At 40.2% G+C, this 23,084-nt stretch overlaps 1 protein-coding gene across 2 annotated transcripts in view; it reads right to left on the bottom strand.

Moving 5' to 3' along the window:
- UBE2E1 (ubiquitin conjugating enzyme E2 E1) overlaps positions 1-22,320 on the bottom strand; it is a 44,415-nt gene extending 22,095 nt beyond the window's left edge. For both annotated transcript variants that reach the window (XR_002086319.1, XM_009288605.2), the window contains exons 1-2: positions 22,163-22,320; positions 19,823-19,873 (exon numbers count right to left, since the gene is read on the bottom strand). Coding sequence is in view for 1 of the 2 variants with exons in the window: in XM_009288605.2 (XP_009286880.1) it covers positions 19,823-19,873; positions 22,163-22,314 (203 nt within the window). In the remaining variant the exon portion in view is untranslated. The remainder of the gene's footprint in view (positions 1-19,822; positions 19,874-22,162) is intronic.
- Between the last annotated feature and the right edge of the window lie 764 nt (positions 22,321-23,084).

The following is a 23,084-nucleotide window of genomic DNA, read 5'->3' as shown; positions in this document are numbered from 1 at the left end:
AAGAGTGGTTAAACATTGGCACAGGCTGCCCAGGGAAGTGGTAGAGTCCCCATCCCTGGAAGTATTTAAAAGACGTGTAGATGAGGCGCTTAGGGACATGGTTTAGTGGACATGGTGGTGTTGGGTTGACGGTTGGATTCAATGGTCTTAGAGGTCTTTTCCAACCTTAATGATTCTATGATTCTATGAAATATCTGTCTTGTTAGCAAATACATTTGTCAAGTACTTGTCTTTCTAGAAGCCAGTACTTCTGTATCAGTCTGGGCTAGTTGAAGTCAATGACAAAACTCCCATCAAATTAAGCAGAACAAGTTCATATGCAATGCAGGACATAGAGAAATCTTTTGGGAACCTGGAAAAAACCCGCAGTGACTGCAAAAGCTAGATTGCTGCAAAGCACTTTGATTGGGGGTTTGCTTCATCACACTTAGCCCAGTCAGTAATTATGGCATTCCGCATTCTCACACTTACTGTCAGCAAAGAACACTTTTGAAAGTATCCTTGTTGCTTCTGCATCCCGTAAAGAACAGAATATTGCATTCTTTATGGAAGAATAAACTCTAAGAGTTTGTTATCAATCAATGCTGCAGCTGAGCATCTTAGCAACAAGCAACATGCTTTGCTTCTGTCATTAATCTGACTGCAGTTTTTAGATAATTACGGAACAGCAGAACCTTACAAAGGAATGCACACAGCTCTGCAAAGAGAGCTGAACTCCTCTACAGGAGACATTTTAAGGTTCTTTGCTTTAAAGCCACATGATTTATTCAAGTTGCCTTTTCTAAACTCCCAAGAAGAGAATCTAAAGACAATAAGTATTTTGGCTAATGCCCAGGGATTTCTAATCGTTGTTTCTGTTACACTTTTGCTCAACTACTTTTTTCTTTTTTTTTCCTAATACTACAGATTTGGGTTTGTTTTGTTTTTATTTTGGGTTTTGATTTTTTTTTTTAAAAAAACAAAAACCAAAGCAGCTTTAGCATATCAAGAAGATATTTCTCCTCCCTGGCCCACATGTGTAGGAACTGTATGGTTTAAAGCTCTACTGAGATTTGCAGGCATAAATGTCAACTACAATAGTCAAACCTTTTAACATATTTATTACTTTGCTCCTGATATTTTTCCACTCTGTGGAATTAATTCCATAACTTGAAGTGCCACTTATTAAAAAGCCAAGACATGGTAAAGTGCCTGCTACCATCATTACTTCCTTTACAGAAATATAGTTATTTCACTCATCACAGCATACTCAAGTTTAATCAACGTTGTGGCTCTTGCTCTGTGTAGGTATTAATCATTCATAAGTCCTCGGATTCTATTGCTCACTTTGTAGGTCATTTCTATAGGCATTCCCGTGCAACCTGCTCAGACATGATGCATAATGGTCATTCCTGGGATGAGCTGATATGGAAAGGGATGTGGAAAAGGGGTATAGAAAGGGACAAAGAAAATACGTGAGGAGGATATCCAGTCCCAAAGAGATATAACACAGGTGTGTACGCGCATATATGGAAGAAGGGAGGGAGAAAAATGCTTGCATATGTACAAGCTGGGACTAGACAAAAGGATTTCCATGCAACGCTCAGAATTCAAGTAAATTTTACTCCACAGGCAAGTTTAATTTGAAGGAACACAAAAAAAGCACACTCTTCTGATACAACATCTCAAGATAAACTTGCTTAGGCCTAGGAGCATGGGTTTAATATTGCTCAGAAATCACCATAATTAATAAGACTAACTTTGAACATTCATGATAGCCACATGCCTGCCCAATTCTATTTCAAATCCTGTTATGTTCTTGGCCTCAATAATTTCCTGTGACAGTAAGTTCCATAGCCTAATTATATGTGTGAAAGACATATAATACCTTCCTTTTATTACTCTTCTATTTGCCACCTTTGATTTCAATAGAACATATCTCTTTGTTCTTCTGTTATGAGAAAAAGAAAGCAGATGTTTCCAATTTATGTTCTTCTTTCTGCACTAGTATTCAGTGCAGCATGAAGCTAACAGTTAAATAAATGACTGAAGTATTTCATCCTGGCTGTGTTCTTCCAGACAGAGTAAACTTGCCTGTCTACTAGGAGAATCAGAGAAAGATGAACAAGGAAGTAAAGAAACTCAGACTTTATGAGCTCTGAGCAAGAGGCTTATGAGAGAACATGAGAAAACAACTACTACAAGTGTAAAAAACTGGTCCCCTATTCAACGCAGGTACGCTTATATTTGAAGAAAAAAAAAACCCAACAACAAACCAACCACAAACTTTAACCAAATGAAATATAGCATGTGTGGCTGAAGATGCTAGTGAGGGAGAGGGACAATAAAAATGCAAAAGAAAAGAACCTATCATTTAATGTCACCCAAACCTCTGATATCACACATATTCAGCATGCTATTTTAAACCTCACTGTAGAAGCAGTTACAGTCAACAGTTCCAACTTTGTGAGCATAAGCAAGTTGTCAGGTGCCATCATCAGGGTCATGGATGAATGGCTTAAAAGGGATCAATGCCACAGTTTTGCAATGACGTTTCTGGGCACTTGCAGGAAGGGTGTACCTCTGTATTTGTATATAGCTGGTAATGGTATATAATGGTATATAATGGTATATAATGGTAATCACCATTATCTGGGTGAAAGCTGCACCAAACACAAGCATGACCTCAAACAAAACATTTCATAAAATAGGAATCTCTATGTAGAGGCATTACATTTATAAAAGCAGTGGAAGTAGATTTCAGAGGGACTTCACCGGATTACAGGCTGATGACATCGCTGTTACAATTTCAGTGGAAATCTTGCTTGATTTAGTTATTGCAGGACAGAAAAGGACAATTCAGAGAAACTACAGAGCTTTTGTGTTACCTCAGCTACAGGACTGATCCCTAAATACAAAGGTTACCTACCCTCAGATCCAATACCAGCCTGCAGCGTGGCTTACGGAGCACAATTCCAACTTCCCTCACATTCCAATGACTGAGACACCGGTGCAGCTAGCTGCATCCAAACTAGCATCAAATCATCCAAATAAAACCACAGAATGCAGGAAAAAATTGACTTCAGGAGTCTGGCAGTTTCTGTATGAAATCTTAGCCACCTGTCTAGTATGCATAGAGTATGCTTGAAAGATATTTCCATGACTTTGGCCAAACTTCTCTCCCAAGCTAGGTACCGAAAATCACGACAAGACAGTAATTCAGAAGGACAAATACAAAACTAATGGATCTGAGAAGTCCAAGATCATAGTCCTTTTATGTTGTGCTACTTAAATGAGGACTACAGCCTCTTTATTTTGAATAATCTGATTGTTCTTATGTTTAAGGGAAACAACACTGTACTTGAGGAAAAATAAGCTTACATCGCAACGCTTCATTTTGCAGTATCATGGGATCCTCGATCTTTACACCAGCATCATTAATAAACATTAGTTACAACGTGAAAAGGCATCAGCTATATGTGACCAGCTATCAGGACTTGTAAACAAATTTCTGGAGCAGAGAAACTCTTTTGGATCCAAACGTCATTTGGATTACATTTATTTCTTTTAAAGATATATTTTCAACAATGAAACAGTTTATGAAACAAATAAAAGTGTTCTTACACAGTCAAGTTGTTCATTTTTCCAAGTCAAAGGTCTGCAAAGACTGGGGGAAAGCCACCAGTCTGCTATGATTAGCGAAGGGCACAAGAGCACAATTAGTTCTTACTTGCTGACAGAAGGACTGGATGGAAAAAGGAAACCCAGGTGGGTGAAATACAAAATGAGGTGTCCTAATTGAGTGTGATGACATTCAGATCAAGTTTTCTAAAGATGTATGACATCTTTTAACAAACTTGGGTGATAAAGGTACAGTTATATCTTGTTCTGATCATACCTACACTATTTCTCATATAAAATCTGAGTAAATATGCATGTGTGTATAAACATGCAAATGTTTATATACACACACACAAAATCTGTATGCCTCCATAGGTGTACTAACTCAGTTCAGTGGCAGTTAAAATGAACAGCTACTGCTACCATAATAACACTGTAGAAGTGCAGAAAGACCACCTAGGATTGATAAAAGAGAATTAGCCCACTACAACCCCTTTGCTTAGATATTTGTTCAGATCACAGACACTCTTACAGTCTTCCATAACAGCAGATCTAGAATTATATTATCATTTTGTAGCAAATTACTACAAAATGATGACAAGAATATACAATACTGCAGCACTGATCCCAGCTAACACCTTTTGCTCTCAGTCACAACAAGAAGTTGGCCTTACTCTTTACACCACTGGGATTAACTGTGGCAAGTCAGCATTATCCTTGGAGTCTGTTTTGCCTGCACTTAAGAGACATTCCCACGTATGCTTCTCCTGGGTGATGTAATGTTAGGAAAATACGTATTCTGTCAACTTTTGCACGTCAAGTTAAATGCTGAAGGAAAGTTGATCTTACAATAATTCTTTTCCATACAGCTATTTTTGCACATTTTGGGGAATGGAACGATGGGGAAATTGAACAGAACATAACCCTTTACCTTCTCAGAAATACAGCTGCACTCTGGTAAGTGAATGCAAAAGGAGTGTTTGCACACACATGCATGCTCTAAACACACCACTAACAAAAAGCAGATCTGATGCAACACTGTTCCCTTAGAGCTGTTGTACAGACATCTAGTGGTTTTAAAATTTGTAAATTATTATTAATTACCTCATAATTTGCAAAATGAAATAGTGGGCAAAATAAAAACCAAGCTAAAATCTACTTCATTTATTTCAAACTTGAAGTCTGGCAGCTATATTATATTCTCATTCTTCTTGAACAATTCACCTATATATGCAAAACACATATCAAGAGGTGCTATTTGGAGCCTTCCTTGCTGTAAAGGATTTACCTTTAACTGCTGGCAAAATCCAAGTACGCATTCCCCTCCTGAGCATCTTTTCATCTTTATAGTTTGTTTCTGTTCCTTTATCCAAGTAAAGCAGACCCCCAACAAGTATGTGTGCCTCCCCAGCACAGGCTACAGAATGAAGGCAGCTCTGACTCAATGGTGTCTTTTTGCTCAGGTATCTTTCTGAATAGAGTGGAAAGCAGGATCTAAGCTATGCAAGCTCCAATTAAAGCAGAAAAATAGCTTAAACTAAGAAAAATCTATCTATTAAAAATGTCTTAGCAGCTGCAACCAACGTGGATGAAAAGTTGTGAGAGAGGCTGCCCAGTGGCTGTTGTGCTGTTTTTACACACTTTTCCCACTAGGGCAAAGAATGATCAAGAGACTCATCATCTCAACAAGTACTCTCACTGTAAACAGCTAATGTTGGAAGTCAGGCCCTTAATAAATATATGCATTTCATAATTTTACTCCTGAGACGTGCAGTTCTACTACATACCAAAAGAGGTACAGAGAGAATAAAAAAATATAGGACAATTTAATCCCTTGTTTTCTTCAGTACTACTTGTAAAGAGAAGCTTGAACACATAAAATAAATCACCCTTCATCATCCTGTGAGGGTCCTAAGGATGCACATGGGATTGATTCCCTACAGGCATGCACATATTAAAAAAAAAAAAACAAAACAGAACAGTTCAACAGACCTCCCCTCATCCAGAACAATGTCTTACTGCACATGCATTTATCTTTTTTTCTTTCTGTTTGCTATATGTTCACTTGCTCTGCAATTGTTGAAGTTTCTTAAAATCAGAGGACTGTAACAGTCAAACCAATGCACAGAGAAGACAAAAACCCCCCAATCCTCCCACCAAAAAACCAAACCCCAGCACAGCATGCCCTAGCCTTTCTTATACTGCGAAACAGGATAATAAATATGAATAAGGAAGCAACATGCATCTGTGCATGGCATTATTATTATTTTTAAACAAACAGTCTATATGTTTGCTTTTCATTAGCTTCCTGCGGTGGCAAAACTATAAATGTAAAAGTTAGAGACATAAAGGGAAAAATTAAGTAGCCAATAGCAAAGATTTCAAATACACTTACACAACCGCACTGTTTGTTTTACAGCTGCTTTACATAACAATAAAAATGTAATATACCGTGGGTTTTTGGCAGTGTGTAGAGAGACAGCATCAAATGGCAATAACGGAGTAAGCACAAATGATCTCTTTGGAACAATTAAGCAATTTTAGAAGCACCACTATGTCCAACAGCTAATGGGTCCAAAGAGACAGAAAGGTCAAAAGTGTGAGGTTTTCCCCTACTGACCAGAGATCACATATATGACCCTTTGGAAGAGAGGATAACCTCATAATCATACTAGATAATCCCTACTAGAGAATAACCCTATATATAACCCAGCACACTAAACAAAAAAAGAGATCTTTTCTTCAGAAGCCAAAAGCAAGATGCACTCTTCCATCCAGCTGCCTCAGCATAATTGATAAATAAAAAAAGGAAGGGGAAAAAAAAAATGCTTATCCTCTTTGTGTATAACCACCTGAGAAAAAGAAAATCACTGGCTCCACATAAAACAGTAAGGTGCTCACACAGTTTAGTAAAGAGTTTGGCACTTTTTAAGAAAGAATGGGTAAACAATACTTATTGTACATTAAAACCCAGAACTCTTCTAGTGACCTTGAACTCTAGTAATATGAACAGGGACATACAAAACCACTCATTTCTGGACACAGTTCATTCACTATCTTCAGCAAGGACTGAAATTTAGCACTCGACCTAGTATGTCATTCGGATATGACACATTATCTTCCAGGAAAGCCAATCTAAGCAAACATCACAGTTCCATTACTATTTTAATATCCAGAAAACGAGATTCTCCCCCTGGAAAGAAACCATTTGCTAAAACAGCAACTAGATGACTTTCCAGATGTGTCATTCAATGTGCGCATGACAGAAAGATTAGTAAAAATAGTGACCAAAGAATCCTGCATTTGCCTGGCGTACAGCTGTCTGCTGTGTAAACACTCATACAGGCTCACCTACTGCACATGTCAAATGTCTTCATAATCCCAGAGTGAAGTTTAGATGCATCCTCTTAACTAGAAACCTTTCAAGATAATAAAATACACTTTTCCAATGACCAAAGAGTACCACATAAAGAAAGATGACAAATGTAAATTCTTCTGTTACCTTGCACTCAGGATTATCCCAATTGACTATTTAAGTACTTTAAAAACACTTTCCTCTTTCCCTTATCAAGCTCTTCTGATTCATGATCCAAATACTTAAGCAATTAAAAAAAAAAATAAAAACCTATATACACATTCAGTAGTTTAGCTGATCACTGATACTTCATTTGCAAGTAAATTAATACGACAAGAAAGGTTTTGTCTGTTTATTTTTTAATTCCTCATAAACATCTTTCTGTCAACAGGAGAACCTTGCCTCTTCAGTTCCCTGCAGGCACGGGCTGCAGACTTTGACAGATGTAATGGCTTACTGCTGAAGGAACAGAGCAGCCATCAGGAAAGAGAAGGAGCCAGAACCTGCTCAGCTCAGCAGGATAAGGAGACAGAAGACACTAGCACTGTTCCTTACGAGCCTGTGATGGTTTGCAGAAAGAGGCCCAGCTCCATGGGCCAGAACAGGCACGCTAGCTCTCTTTTGCAGAACTTACACCATACTGGTGTCTTGGGACACATTGGATTGTAATGAAGAGAGAGCCTAGGAAAGAAGTACAGAGAGAGCTGAGAATCTGTGCAAGAGACTGGCAGGTTTACTACTGGAAAGGGATCTGGCAAAATGCATTTTTCCCCCCCCTTATCGTTCTCTGCTTTTAAGGGTCATGTCTAACCCCACCCTATATTTTCACTCTTTTCTAATGTGTCGTAGTTCATCCATCAACTCTAGCTCCATCCTTTTTTTTCCCCATTCGTTCTGAATTGATGAAGACTGCTCAAATAGAACAGACTTCAGTAGGTAACAGACAAGCCTCCTTCCCAGATCCAGACCCCAATCAGCACTCCTTCCTTATCTCTCTTTAAGCCAAGCTGTGAAACACTAACAAATCCCATCCAGCTGTTCAGCCAGCCATGAGAGAGGTCACAGCACATCCCCATTTACCCTCAGCCCTTTACTCTGCTGCTACAGCTTACAGATGGACGCTGCCAGTTCATCACATCCCTGCTGCAAAGTGTTACCATACAAAGGCTCCGCTATCCAATCCCTATTTTTCAGTCTTTCCTGACAAAATCCAGTACTGGTTACTAAATATGTCCTAAATGGCTAGTTCTGTGCTACTTAGCACTGCAGTGAAACATGCACCTGAACAATCTCAATGCTAAATTATTTGTCTGAACTTTACATCTCCTCATAAATAAGACTACTATGAAAAGCAAAGCAAAAATCCTTGTAAAGCAATGTAGCAAGTACAGCTTGCACTGTCTATGGGTTAGAAAATTTGCATTTTCTGTGGAAAAAACAATGTACAAGACATAACTGATACATTACAAAACTTCAAATGTAACATAATATTTATAGTCATTAGGAGTTAAGTACATACACTGAATACTAAGTACTTTAAATTGGAATGTCTCAGCACATGTAATAGCTCTGCAATTTAACTAATATTTCCCTAACAAATAGTTACAGTCCTCCTAGTTATTGAGGTGGAAGGTGAAGTAGGAGCACAAAGACAGCAAAGAAAGAGATTAGCTGTTGGACACCTTTATTATTTCTCTGCCACTATCCAGGAAAAAAAAAACCAAAACAACCAACAACACTAATATATCTCAAAAGACATTATCCTGTTACAATGTAGTAGTATCACAAAGTAACAGCTGTGATAACCTTGATGTGCATAAAACCGGAAAATAACCAAATCACATATTCAAGATAATACAATAGCTGCTGAATAAAACAACTCGCTTATTTACCTCAATCAGATATGGAAAAAAAAAATGCAATGTCACAACATACACAGAACTTCAGTTTTTTGGGAAGAGGGGATAGGGAAACATCTACAAGCCCAAGGACTAAACCTACTTTATTATTAAAGAACATTTAAACATAGCTAGAAATTTACATACCACTTTGCAAACACAGACAAAAATGAAAGAAGTCCTTTGCCCTGAAACTTTTACAGTCTAAATTCAGCAAGACAAATGCATGAAGGTTAACCCTTCACAAAAGCAAGAAGTGGCTGACTGACAGGAAATGAGGGCTTGCTTTAAACGGCAAAGCATAAAAAGAAGAGAGGCAAGAACTGTTCCATAAAGGGCAGAAGTTGAACATTTTACGTGGCTAAAAGCAACGTCGAGTGAAATGAGGAAACAATCCATTCCCCTTGTACTCCCGCAGCATCCACAGCCACTGGATTAGGGATGCTAAAGGGCACATCCCTGACTTTCCTCTTTCAATCTGTTTACGGACCTGTTGCCCCGGAATTTGTTCAGCCCGTTTTTGAGTGTGCTGATACTATCTGCCTCCACAACCTCCTGCAGGAACAGTTTCCAGAACTCCACTGCCTACTGGGCAGAAGGACTTAATCTGTTCTAAAAAGATCACTTAACAGTTTCAGTGAATATTTCTGTTTCTAGTATTATGGAATTTACTGAGTAACAGTTCTTGTCATGCTTCTTTTCCAGTTGCTACAAAAGCAAGGTGTGCTGTTTTGGGAGATGCAGGTTCACAGGGCCTTCAACAAATTAAATTTGCAACTTTGTATCTTTAATACTACTCTACTTGATTGGGATTGACTGAGTTTCAAGTGATTTTTTTTTTTCCTTGCTTACTTGTTTCTCTCTCCCTCTTCTGCCCCCTCTCTCTATTTCTATGTCTGCCTTTCTCTCCCTCTGCTCCTTTCTTGCTATCGCTCCCCTAATTTTCTTCTCCCATTCCTCACTGTTGTTTTTTCACACCTCGCTCATGAGCTTCTAAAGATACAGGAGGACAGTCCATGGCTCAAGAGCCGCGTGTGGCTCATGCAGCAGTTCAAGGAGGCCTGCAAAGATACAGTTGGGCACCTGTTACATGTATTCTTCAAGGTATAGTAGGTTGTGCCTTCTTGATTTACAGAGCATTGTAAACAGTGTAAGACTGTATAAATGTATTGACTTTATTGCTATATGAATATTTTGCCTCCCAGGTATAATGCAAGCAGCACAGCAAAAACTATTGCTGCAGCTTGCATGCTTGCCTGTTTTAAAAATTTACTCATGCCCAAGAAGAGGTTGGCCCATGGATGGCCCTCCCCATTCATTCACGAGGAGGATGCCCTGTCTCTTCTCCTCCTTATAGAAGGCAATAAGAAAGTGGAACTAAATTGCTGGAGCAGACAAAGAATCAGTCTGTCTCCGCTTCCACCTTTGCCGCAACTGTTTTCAGCAACCGGTGCAAAATTGCCTCAGCCACCCTGATGGGGCCATCTCTCTCCGCTGTCCCTTACAATCACTGTTAACGCCTCGCACAATCTTGCTGTCCATAGGAACGTAACACCCTTCTGCCTCGAGTGGTTTTATGTCCTTTTCCATTCCTCGCCTGCAACTCATTCATTGTCTCAGTCTTACCAATGCCTGCAATCTGATTAACCTCATAACGGGAGTGAAGGGATAGAAAAAATTGGAAAAATGCTATTCTAAAGGAAGTATTACAATTTCACTGGGGACTTCAATCCTGGGATGCGACTAAAAGACAAGCAGCAGGGCAGCTGAAGGCCTGACACTAGTTACATTCAAAACTTAGATCTCCTAGGTCACTCTTGTCACTACCATATATCTTCTTCCCCGATTTCCTAGATCACAAGGGTGATTTGAAGTAGGTGTTGAAGTTCAATTTGAAGTAGGAAGGAAAGTATAGCCACAGCTTTAATGCAATGGAGACCTCTAGTCAGACTCATGATATTTTGAGATTTTGTTTGGCACAGCTATTTAAAGCCTTCAGTCTTTTCCCTCTCTCCCACAGACCAAGTGTAAGTAGGCATAAATACTTTTATCAGAAGCCAAAGCACAAATATGATGAGATTCTCAAATTGAGAATTACCCCATCAAAAACAAAACTAGACAATTCTTATTGATAAACTACTTACAAGGAAGTCAAGGAGGACACCAACTATAAATGCTTGCATGCATCACCTAATTTATCTCCTTTAAAAAGGTTACCAAGACATACAGGAAATAATGTGCAAATACAGTATTACAACAATCAGTTTGATTGATCAGAAACTTCTGATGAAATGACCTTTTGTGGTATACTACAATATTAATATAATTGCTTTCAAACTATGTTACTACAACAGTGTGCATTTTAGCAATCTTTCAAAACCATCTGCAACAGTTAAACGCTGCTTTAATTAAATATATTGCACTTCCTCCACCATTTATAGGCCACTTCTCAGAGTGGTATACACTTGTTCACAATACCAAATAAACACACAGAAACTTTCCAGAAGTTGTCCACTTGAAAATTTCAAACATATGACATATCCATAACAGTTATCACCTAAATTAGCACCATAACATTTCAGTGAAGATATTCAAACTGCATGCAAAACCTTTGAGACACTTACCCTGACAGGATTCCTTGTATAATGATCACTACTGCCCTGAAGCTTCGCTGTTGTCTCCAAAAACTGACAAAGTTCTGAATCCATACCAGAATTATTTTTCTTCTTTTCATCAATTCATTTATCATGAAAAGGCACCTTCAACTTCAGAATTAATTTTTAATGTTGTGGGTCTTTTCACCCCTGTGTGCAACTCTCTGTAGGATCCTAGCCATCAAAAGAAGGAAAGAAAAAAAGACCCCAAGACCCCTCTCCTGATATCTCCTTAATAGACACTGGAATTAGCTTCAATGGCAAAAACCTATTGCTCAGATACCCATAGCAGAAATAGCATTAAATATTAGCAGTCCACCTGCCTCAGGAAGCGTCTCCCCCTCTAGCCCACAGCATTTACTACTGCCTTTACAATTCTCAGTCCCAGTTCAAGATTCTCTGTGCTTCCAGCAAGTCCAGCAGCTCCACAGGAAAAGATGAGAAATGAGATTCTCTAATCTCTTAAATAATCATTACACTGATAGAAAGTGCAAAATCCATCTAACAAACATGCTGATTTCGTTTACACTCACTTTTGACTCTAAAAGGTGAAGCCTTTGGAGGAATCAAGCCCTCAATTCTGCACAGATTCACAGAAATACAGAAGCAAAGAAATTTAACAGGACTCTGCATCATTAATCGTACAGCCTCTTTAATCCAATTACTTTGTATTTTCTCTTAAACAAATGAACTGCCAAAACTTGGCCTGGACCCAGTTCTCAGAACAGCTCAACTTAATCTTACCTGATCTATATTTGCAGCTGTGAAATCATGGAAGAGACTGGAGGGAGCGTGGGGAATCAAATGCTACATCTGCCCTGAGCTACAATCTGCATGCCCCGCTCTCCTTTTCTCCTCCACCTCCCATCCCAGGGAGTCCAGGTTAATAAAGAAAAGATCATTGCATATTGGATGTTGCAAGTTAAGCATACAGATCTGTGATATATTCTCCTGGTAATGTCAATTAGCCCCTCATGCACAGAAAGTATGTATTAAGTGCACTGTAGTAACCATTACACTTTACACAAATGCCTTGGAAGATCAATTGCATGTTGCTGAAATTTGCAAATTGGCAAAAGAAACAAGAATTCCAGAGTGTACAGTGTTTATTTTGACAGTTGTAGTTTATTTATAGTACTTGACAATACATGTTCTCTAGTTCATTTGTAAAATAATGAAGTCAGTATTTAGACCTCCACTGTTAAGCCTCAGAGGGAAAAATAAGTATAAACTTATTTCATTCAAATAAATGTACAGATTGGCAAGATTCTACTATAATGACTAAATTACATCATTAATTTAACTTAGTTTAAAGCACTTTCTTTGGTGGAGAAAGCATAGCCCTTAACTTTGTGCGTGATGAGCAAGTCTGCACAGATGTGCAATAATCTCTTAACCCATTCACATAAAATGATATCTTCTTTTTGTTTAGTACATTAAATACTTTTAGAGAGGTGCTGTATGGAAGGCTGGTCTGTCATGTACAATTATAGAAGAGCGCAGGCAGAGGCTGGAGAAGTTTCGCTATGCACTAACTCATCAATAACCTTAATCCATTGACATAACTTGTACCGACGCAGGTGAGCTCTGTCTCCATTCCCAGCACAACCCCCTTTGACAGCGGGGCCAAAGTTAACGTCTTGTCAGACGGCATCTTATCGGCTCTCAAGACTAACCCATTCTTCAGAAACCTCTTGAGAAACCACAAAGCTCTCAGTCACTAGCAACCTGCCCTTGCTGAAATCCTCAAACACAAAACCATCCCCTATCACTTTCTCAATCCCCTAGACTAGCCAGTTCTCCGTGGATAATTTTGTCTTCGTATAAAAAGACAAGATAAATTCAAGCCCTTAAAGTATAAATACTCCACACAGTGTTTCCAACTTATGTCTATAAAGTACTATATATATATATCATTAATATTTCTTAAAACAAAACCAGACATATAGCCTGCTGCTATACACATACCCAATATAAAAATCTAGACAGACAGAGCTGGGATACAACTGAAACGAAACCAAATTAAAGACTGCATAACCAAGAAGAAATATTAGGATTTGTCACATAAAACACATATGCAGCATCATAAACACAGTTGCACAGTGCCCTCCAAGGGCAGCAAAGCTGAAAGTCAAATAATAAAATTAAGTGGTATACAAGAGAGTGTGCACAGAAGGGATTTCAATCCTCTTTGTTCTTAGCCATGATACAATTTCACAGCCGCTCTCAAGATCCATCGTTCCGATGTTTGGCATGCAAGAGCACAGAATGCAGTTCATCTGGGAATTACTGAGCCAGGATGTGCCAAACAAAATCTACCACAGCATCAGCCAGCTCCTGCCACAGCGTCCGAGCAGCCTGGCCATCAAAAAATTTCTGATTTTTAAAGGGAGCCAATAAATAAAAACAGGAATATCTTCAGAAAGGTGAATTCCTGTCATATTAACTAATCAATCCACAGTAAGAAAGCTGCTCCTGTGCAGCTATTGTCTGAGTATGTCAGGCAGAGGACTTCGCCTGCAGGAGCTGCTACCTACACATACTTTGAATTCACTGAGTGTAGAAATGGTATTATTTTTATGGTTTGCAAGCTAGACCATACACAGCTGCGGAGGATCTCTAAATTAGTTAATACACCATTTCAAAAGGAAGAGTTATTTCTCCAGGGATCATGTGCCAAACAAAGGGGGGAGGGAATGCTGAACCAATGGTAGTTTATATGACAAAAAGATATTTTTCAACTACACACAGCACTAATTATGAAGGTCCTTCCTATCCTATGGCTGGAAACTTCTCACAGAAAACACTCCCATTTCAGAGAAACAACACGAGGGGGGAAAAGCGCTAAAACCACTTTTGCAAGCTGATAATTTTCATTAAACGTGATATGCATTTTTTATTTCTACAAGGAAGTAAAACCCAGCATTTGTGTCATTCTTGCTCTAATAATTTGAGTGTACACATTAAAAAAAAAAAAAAAGACCTTACTGAAATTAAGATTTTTAATTACAAAATCTAAGACCAGAAAGTTTATGCTAGAAAATGGCTATGTTCAGAAAGGACTATTCCAAGCATAAAAATAATAAAAACACCACCGATATTATAGTTTAACAGTGACAGTCCATCCTTAGATAATACACCAGATTTAAAAGCAAAAGCACTTAAAGCATTATTGGAGTTGGTGGTATTGAGAAAAATACATTTGCAAAAAATTACAAGCACCATAAAACCAAATGTAATCAAAACAAATGCCAGACTTTCATGGTATGTAGAGGAAGAGTTGGGGGTATTGAGAAAAATACATTTGCAAAAAATTACAAGCACCATAAAACCAACAAAACAAAAAACAAATGCCAGACTTTCATGGTATGTAGAGGAAATATATAATATGAAATATGAAACTATTGAGTTCAAAACAGCCTCTGAGCCACACATTTTCTACAGACTTCTCTCTAGCCAAGAAATCTTAATTCCACATTGCAAAGTTTTGAAAACTATGACTATTCCACACATTATAGTGGAGAACACTTCTCTCTACCATCTATACTGAGATATATATTTATTAAGTGCTGACAGTTAACTTTCACAAGACTCTCAGGGAGATCTGGTCCTTATTCTGTGAATTTACAAAAACTGGGCTGAAGGAGCCAGGAAACACAACTGTATTTTATTATTATTTAAATAATTAATTTGTGATAGCATTTTACTCTGAAGCAATGGTAAGCCTTGCAGGCAAATGCCTCATTCAGTAAAGATTTGAAAATTATTTTTGTTTAAGTAACAGCTGGTCTTGCCTATATGGACTTAAATGAGCCATGTGGAGACAAACTTGTTTCAGTTTGGGTAAGAAAGATTAAAAAACATTAATTGTAGTTAATACCCATTTTGGTCCCTCTACACAGATGGGAAAAATAACATTAAATTACCATGCTTACATACAGTCAATACCAGACACCCAATAAAGCACAGACTCAAAGCCCTGCTCATAATGCGACTGATACACACAGTTCCAGCAGAACAGCTCAGCTGCAAGTTAGCCTGAAACAAAGGAGATTTACATTCATTTATCCACTTTGCCACAGACTTCCTGCATGACCTTGGACAAGTCACTTGGTTTTTGTGTGCTGCAACTCCCCATCCCTAAAATGGGGAAAAACATTTATTTCATAACCTCACAGCAATTAGCAGATTTACTTTATCAGGAGATGCTTAGATACAGAGGTCAAATAACTGACATAAAGAGAATAAACAGCACTCAAAGCTTTAATTAACTTCTGTTAAAGCTTTAGAAACCTTGTCACAGTGACAGAAGGAAAGCTTTGGCACAATACAAGTCTTATCTACAAACAAAGATCAGGGCTGCCTACATAGCAAGATGGAACCGTATTTCGACATCTGCAGGCAGTCGCGGATGCAGACTTCCATGACCCAACGCACAGACACAACATACTCCGTCACCAACGTACAGAGAAGACCAAAAGTTCAAAGTCTCTAGGTACCTTCTTTGAGTTCTAAAACATGAGTTATAACTTTCTGATATAATACAAAGTAGGAGAAGATATTACCAGGTACCCTTTTAAAAGATTTGAAATACTTCAGGTCCAAACAGTTATTCTCCAATTCATACTAACCGCTAACTACCTTTTGAACTTGAAAGCCACAGTTAACTTTCATAACTCAGTATTAATATCAGAAGTCAAATCATCTTGCAGATAACAGAAAATTGAAGACGTCTACAGCGCCAGCCTACCGAAAACGATGAAGAGGGTAAGAACAACTCAGAAGTAGCCAAACGCTACACATATACTACACTAGGACACTTATGAGGACAGCATTGCCTCCATCAGGAATCCACAAATTTGTAAAGTGTATTAAATATATCTTTTTAGAAAATGTCTTCAAGTCCAAAAATCTACTTTTTGAATGCAGGCCAAACATATACTGCATTTCCATGCACGTATTCTGCACTTCTGTACAAATAACTGTCCTAGCCTGCATAAAATCAAAATCACAGCCTGGGGAGGGAGATCTGAGGGGCAAAGGGACTACATGGGATGATGAAGCAGTCAATGAGAGACAAGCACAGGTAAGCATTTGGAGGACACAGGCAAGCTATGGAAAACCAGAAGCAAGGAAACTACAGAGGGGAGAGGAAGTTCTGGGATAAACTTCCCCTCATATTACCCACATATGTGTAAAACCCACACAGCTGCTCAATCACAGGGTGTTGAGTGTGCTTGGGGTTTGGTTTTTTTTTGTTTGTTTTTTTTTTTTTTTTTTAAACAGATGATCTGTGGGTTACACACATGAAAATACGGTCACTGCAAGCTACAAAAATAAAAATGAAACTCATTTGTTTTTAAGCTATTTTGTTTGAAATATCAAATGGTTTTCATTATTTGTAATTGCATCTTATATGTGGTGTTTTATAAGAAGAAAAATAAAACAGTTCTTACTAAAAATCATTTACAACCTAAAGCTTTTTCTTTCAATATGCAGAGCTGCTCTGGGATGTGTTAAATATCTTCAACTCCCATTACTGCAATAAAACTGGAAGAACAGCAGCACTTTGCAACGAGGCCAAAAATTAAAGCGTGGCCAACAATGAACTGCTATCAAACACGGGGCACGGCACAGAACAGGGGAAAATACGAAGATGGTGTGAGAACAAATGTCCAGCAGAAAAAAAAGAACATGACATTTCCAACATAACACAGGATACCATTTCGGATGCACATTTTCAAATGTGACTTCTGAGACTTTGGCACCCCTAAAGTTGACAGCAGAACAGGTAGTACCTGATATCGTATATAGCTCCCTGAATATGTAAATTTTGAGATTAGTCTTGCAGGAGAGAGTGAGATGCCTAAAAAGAGAGGACTGCCCTCTCCTCCAGTGACACCTGAAAAAAGTCTGTAGAGGCACAAAGGCAGCAGAGAGATGAGGGGCTGGAGGTCAGAGGAAAGGCGAGGATAAGCAAAGTCATGAAGGCAGGAAATTGAAACTAAGTTCTGGAACTATGTATTTAATACCTCCATCACAGCATGCTAATATGGTTCATACGAAGGGAAAAATAAAAAAGTAAAGGAAAGCAGTGACACTGTCAGCAGGCTTCCCCAGAGCAAATTTTGGCAACCTTAAACGTCATGCAGCAACCAGAGTCTCTCACTTGCTTAATCTCCTCATACTCACAAATTGACTATTTCTATTTCTTTTTCCACAAGAGGTGAACTTTCCCCCTAACTGTGATAGCTGAAACTCATCTCACTGTTGTGGCAATCGGCACCTGCCTCCCCTTTTACAAACCAGCTGCTACAGAAGCAAACTCCCAGTGCTTGGCTGTGCAACTGGAACCTCGTTAGCCATAAGCAGAGCTGTTCTCCTTCATTCTCAGCACTATCTTTACTGAAGTAGGATGACTTCACCCCAAGATGAGCAATACCAAAACTCCTTTGGTCACACACCCTCCCCCTTCCATTCACGTTTTCCTATCTATCAACATATTAAGAGACAGTAACAATTACACCAGTTTCATGTATTATTTGCAAGAGTTGCCAGCCTTCAGTCACTCAATTGAAGGTCGGAAGGAATGCAGAATACTTGTAATTGCATTATGGGTGAAGATTAATCATCACTACTTGTACTATGAACTAATTTTTACCATTAGAAATAGTTATAAAGGCTGAAACAACACAAATTTACTATGTGGGCCTTGAAGTGCATTATCCTCAGTGGTCTATGTAATTAAAAAAAGAAAAATCAAAACCATATTCTGTTTTGACAGGTAGTCTGCTAGCTCATCTTTACCTGTGAATGATGCCAATTGAAACAAGGACAAATTAGGGTTCTAATATTATTTACACAAACCTTCAGACGAAACCTGCAATCTGACATACTCATATACTATCACAACTTTTGGATAGATTTGCAATAGACTGCAGTCCCACCACCTTGATCACCCAGACTCAGTTATCTAGAGAGCAAGCCACAGCGCCTTTCCGAGCTGTGCTTCTGGGTTTTGTTCCCATGAAAATCAGGTTATGGTGGGAGGAGGAGGGGAAAGCATGTGGACTTCATCCTGACACAGAGCCAGGACGCAGACAGGACAGACACCTCCAGCCCAAGAGCTGGAAGCTCTTGTAATATTCAGGCAGTCATTATCGTCACTAAAACAATTATCGTCACAGCTAAAGATTTTGGGATATCTTCCAAACAGCACAAAAATCTTAGTATCAGCCTAGACCTCTACTCACATGCCTCATCCCATCCCTCCTTTCGTTACTTATGATCCTTGGGACTGGTACCGAAAGAGTGGCTCTGGACTTGTCAGGCTAACTCTTGTGCTAATGCCTCCCTGCAGACTAACAGAGGCAAAAAGCTTCAATAAAAAGGTTCAAGTGCACTTGTGGGTGGCAACTCAATACTAAAAAGACCAACTTAAGTAGTTATTTATAAACAGAATTTTCTCTTATTTCTGCTATTACCAACATCAAAAAGCCTCAAACCTCAATCACAGCAAGAAGATAGGAACAGAGCTGTGCTTTGGCAACTACAGTGAACACAGACCAGACTGAAAGCCACTTTCCTCTCGAATGAACAAGCACAACCAAGGATGTTACACTACTACTGCCTCCTCTCCAAATGCAAAGAGGCTCGGGCCACCATGCAATGAACCAAATCAACCTGCTAGATGTTTTAAACAAATGGTACAAGTTTCTAAAACATACTTAAAGACAAGCTGCTCTATAAAGGGCAACAGAATATCCCTGCTTGTTATTTCATCAGCTAACACGTGTGCTCCTGTAGGGCACCCACTGCATGATAAATTCACGCTTCTCTTCCACTGTAAGTTATGTTCACAACAGAACTGAGCTAAAAAGCTCGTAGCATTTTACTATTCTCTGTTTCCTTGGCAGGACTCTTATTTATATAAGGTTAGTGCAGTCAGGCATTAGATTTATAAACTAGAAAAAACAAACAAGGAGAAAGTTTTCACACTCTTCTTTATAGGCCAGTTTCGGAAACATACACACAAAGCAGTATAACAAGATTGAAATGCAATTGTTAAAAAAACCAAAAACAAAACAACCCCCCAGACAAACAGAAAACTCGTATCAAAACACATACAATCTCTGGAGGCCCCCCCACCTGGAAACTATTTAATGTCATCCAAGCATTCACAAAAATACCGTCGGCCACCTAAACAGCCATTCCTCTGCTCTACCCAGAGCCTCTGAGGACAGTTACAACACACACAGGCACACTTCAGCCCCTCACCTTTCCCCACCCTCCTCAGGCAAGGAATCGACACCAACCTGCAGTTGGGAGGTGGATCTAAGGTGATGTCAGCCAATTCCTTCTGAATCCTGTGGCAATAAAAGCGAGAAGGAACAAAGGTAAGTCACCGTGTGGGATAGCAGTTAACACATACGCCTTACAGACATACTGTCACCGCAAGCTTGCAACACTACGTAAGAGAGGCACTCTCAGCTGCAGCCTCCCACCAGTCCAAACACACTAAGCAGGACAGGCACCCTGTTACAGAGATGGACAGAAAAGCAGACAGGCACCGTGCACTGAACCCGACAGGTGCACTGTTGTATGCTCCCATAAAGATGCCAACCACATAGGGGCAGGGGAAAAGACTGTCCGCCTTACTCTGCCAACCAGCCTGTAAATGAGGGAAACCCTCTGCAAATGTGATGCACCAAGGGCTAGGAGGAAACTGCAGTCTGAAAAGGAATTTTGTCTTGCTGGATTGAGAGAAACAGTCATTGCCAAATTGGCTCCCCCCCTCTCCCGCCCAGCTTCCCATCACCATCCTGAGAAAAAACACCAGCCCCAAGGGAGTGAATAACTGCGCCATTCCCAAGGACACTTAAAGGAAGGTGAATATCTATTTCCGAGGCTCCTACACATTCCTGCCACCTTCAATTCTCCCCTCTCTTCACCCTCAAGAGCCACACAACATCCCCACGTCCCCTCCCTCAGGACTCCAGATGCTCCCTCTCTTCACTGCATTCAGACAACACCCTGTCCTCCCTGCCCACACTATTCTGGGCTCACACTGCTTTTGCCACAAAATGCCCAACCAGCTATCATCCCCTTCCCTGGAGTCCCATTACTGTCACTCAGGCTTCCCCTCCAGATTTCCCCACCCAGCACTCAGTCTACCTCTCTTCTCCTTTAAACTCAGCCGGCATCTTCTGCCTCTCTTCCACTTGTCATACATGAGAACCACAGCCTTCTCATATTAGGCAGTTTACAATCCTCTTTTTAAAATAGTTAAGGACACGACACATAAACACCACTTGCCACTATCTATGTCAGTTTGCCATGGAAACCCGCGGAGTGGAGATCTGGAATAACCAAACTGCCTAAATTCTACAAAGCCACAGAGTCACAGTTGCGACGTCAGGGCATTTGCATAAAACCCCAGTCACTTCTGACACCTACAGATACAACCTCTCTGTGCTGCTTGGCAAAGCTGTTCTGTGAGATGGTTTTACTATTCTTACTGAAGTACTGCAAGTTTGCTTGAAAACATCCATTTGTCAGCTTAGCTCCCTGGAGCAGGATGGTGCTGAATTCAGGTGAAACACAGAATAAATAAGAAAGGGTAACTATTTATTTATTTATTCATTTATTTAAATGAGTAGCTATAAGAGTCTGTCCAGGTGAAGAAAACTGACGTAGCTGTTCTGGAATTACTATTCTATGCAGGCATCTCTCCCCCATGTAGACATTAGTCTGGAATAAAAATGATTTCATTCTCAAAAAAACCCAACCCACTCTGTGCGGTGAGCAAAAACTATTTTACTGTCCAGGTGAAGAAAACTGACGTAGCTGTTCTGGAATTACTATTCTATGCAGGCATCTCTCCCCCATGTAGACATTAGTCTGGAATAAAAATGATTTCATCTCAAAAAAAACCCAACCCACTCTGTGCTGTGAGCAAAAACTATTTTAAAGCAGAATGTCCACAAGTGGACCTGCTGTGGATTATTTATTCTAGTCAACATCCAACCATACACAGAAAATTAAATATAAGTGATGAGCAGACAAAACAACAGTAATGTGTTTGGTGGAAAAGATTTGGGGCTATATTACACCCCTTGCACTTGAGCGCACTCCCCAGTGCAAGCAAACTCAAAACTCTTCACAAACATTAATTAATCCCCAAAGCAGTCCTGGAAAGAAAAAAGCCACTCTAGATCAATCCCAACCTACAGAAAGGGAAACTGACGTTGAAATGCAAAGTCTTACTCAGGACCGTATAGCTTCCAGTAGCAGAGAAGGAATTTAATGCCAATCCCACACCATCCCTATAACTGATGCTAATAAGGAAAAAGGAAAAGACAGTGGAAATAACTGAGGGACAGAGTAACAGCCCAGAGGAAGAAAAGACAGGAAAATATTTGGGATGGAACAGAGGAAGAAGCAGGAAAAGAGACCAGAGAAGAAGTTGGGCAGACACTCACTGCACCGAGACACTGAAAAAAGTGAGACAATGGCAGCTCATGTGGCAAGGTTGAGCATAAGGGCTAGAGATGAGGAATGGGAGCAGCAAGGGAGCAGTGGGGGAACAGAGTAAAATAAAATGAGGAAGGAGAGAAGATGCAGCGAATCAGTGAGAAAACTGACTGCAGCCTCACCTCTTGGCACTGGTAGATAGCAGCTTAGAGTTTTTACTCATGCTGACTTTGCTTTCCTTCTTCTTAGGCGTGCTTGTCTCTTTCTCTGTCTGTTGGTTGGAGGATGAAGATGAGGAGGAGCTGGTGCTGGCCCTTGAATCGTCATCCGACATAGCGACCCCCCCACCACACACCCCAACCTGGAGAGGAGACACCATGGGGTGTGGGGAACAAACAGTGAACACAAACACACACAGAGAAAGGCCACTGACAATCTTGCTCTGTGTTTGGGTCATGCTCCTTTTAAAGGGTCCTCGTGTCTCCCTCTCCTCTTCAGGCCCTACAGTTGAAGCAGGAAGAGCAGGAGCCTCCCCTGCACTAGTAACACCGAGGAGCAGGGGGAAAGGGACTTTTAAAGCTTCCTCTCAGAAAGCAAGTGCGAAATGAGAGGAGAAGAGACTGGAACAAGGACAACTGCGAGGATCAGGAAGCTCAAAGCAATTCCTTCTAATCTCCCCCAAACTGCACACACAAGAGGAGACATCACCACCCACCACTATCCAGCCTAGGGGTGTAGAAAATAAAAATGGAACAGCTCCGGTCCCTTGGGTTCCCGGGAGGCACGTGGGGGAGGCAGAAAGGGATGGGGCTGGGGGGGTGACTGCCACCAGCACTAAAATGGAAGTGGGGCATCACTGACAACAGGGGGGAGACCCCAAAAGAGGATCTGTGACCTGTGGTGGGGAAACCCCTGCCTGCTGGATAACCCCTGCCTGCTGGATCAGGTGTTGGGAGCAGGGCGCCAGGGAGGGGGGGAATGAAGTGGAACAGCTAAGCAGGTTGTGGGGTGCATGGAGGGCACCCACCGAGGCCCACTGCACCGAGGGGCACACCAGCAAAGGGGGAAGGGAACAGAGGGTCTGTGCTGCGGGAGTGCGGGGGG

Source organism: Aptenodytes forsteri, unplaced genomic scaffold (genome assembly GCF_000699145.1).
Source record: "Aptenodytes forsteri isolate BGI_AS27 unplaced genomic scaffold, ASM69914v1 Scaffold9, whole genome shotgun sequence".
NCBI classification, from domain to species: Eukaryota; Metazoa; Chordata; class Aves; order Sphenisciformes; family Spheniscidae; genus Aptenodytes; species Aptenodytes forsteri.
Note: the sequence above shows the minus strand (reverse complement) of the source record. Positions and strands in the feature narration are given on the sequence as shown.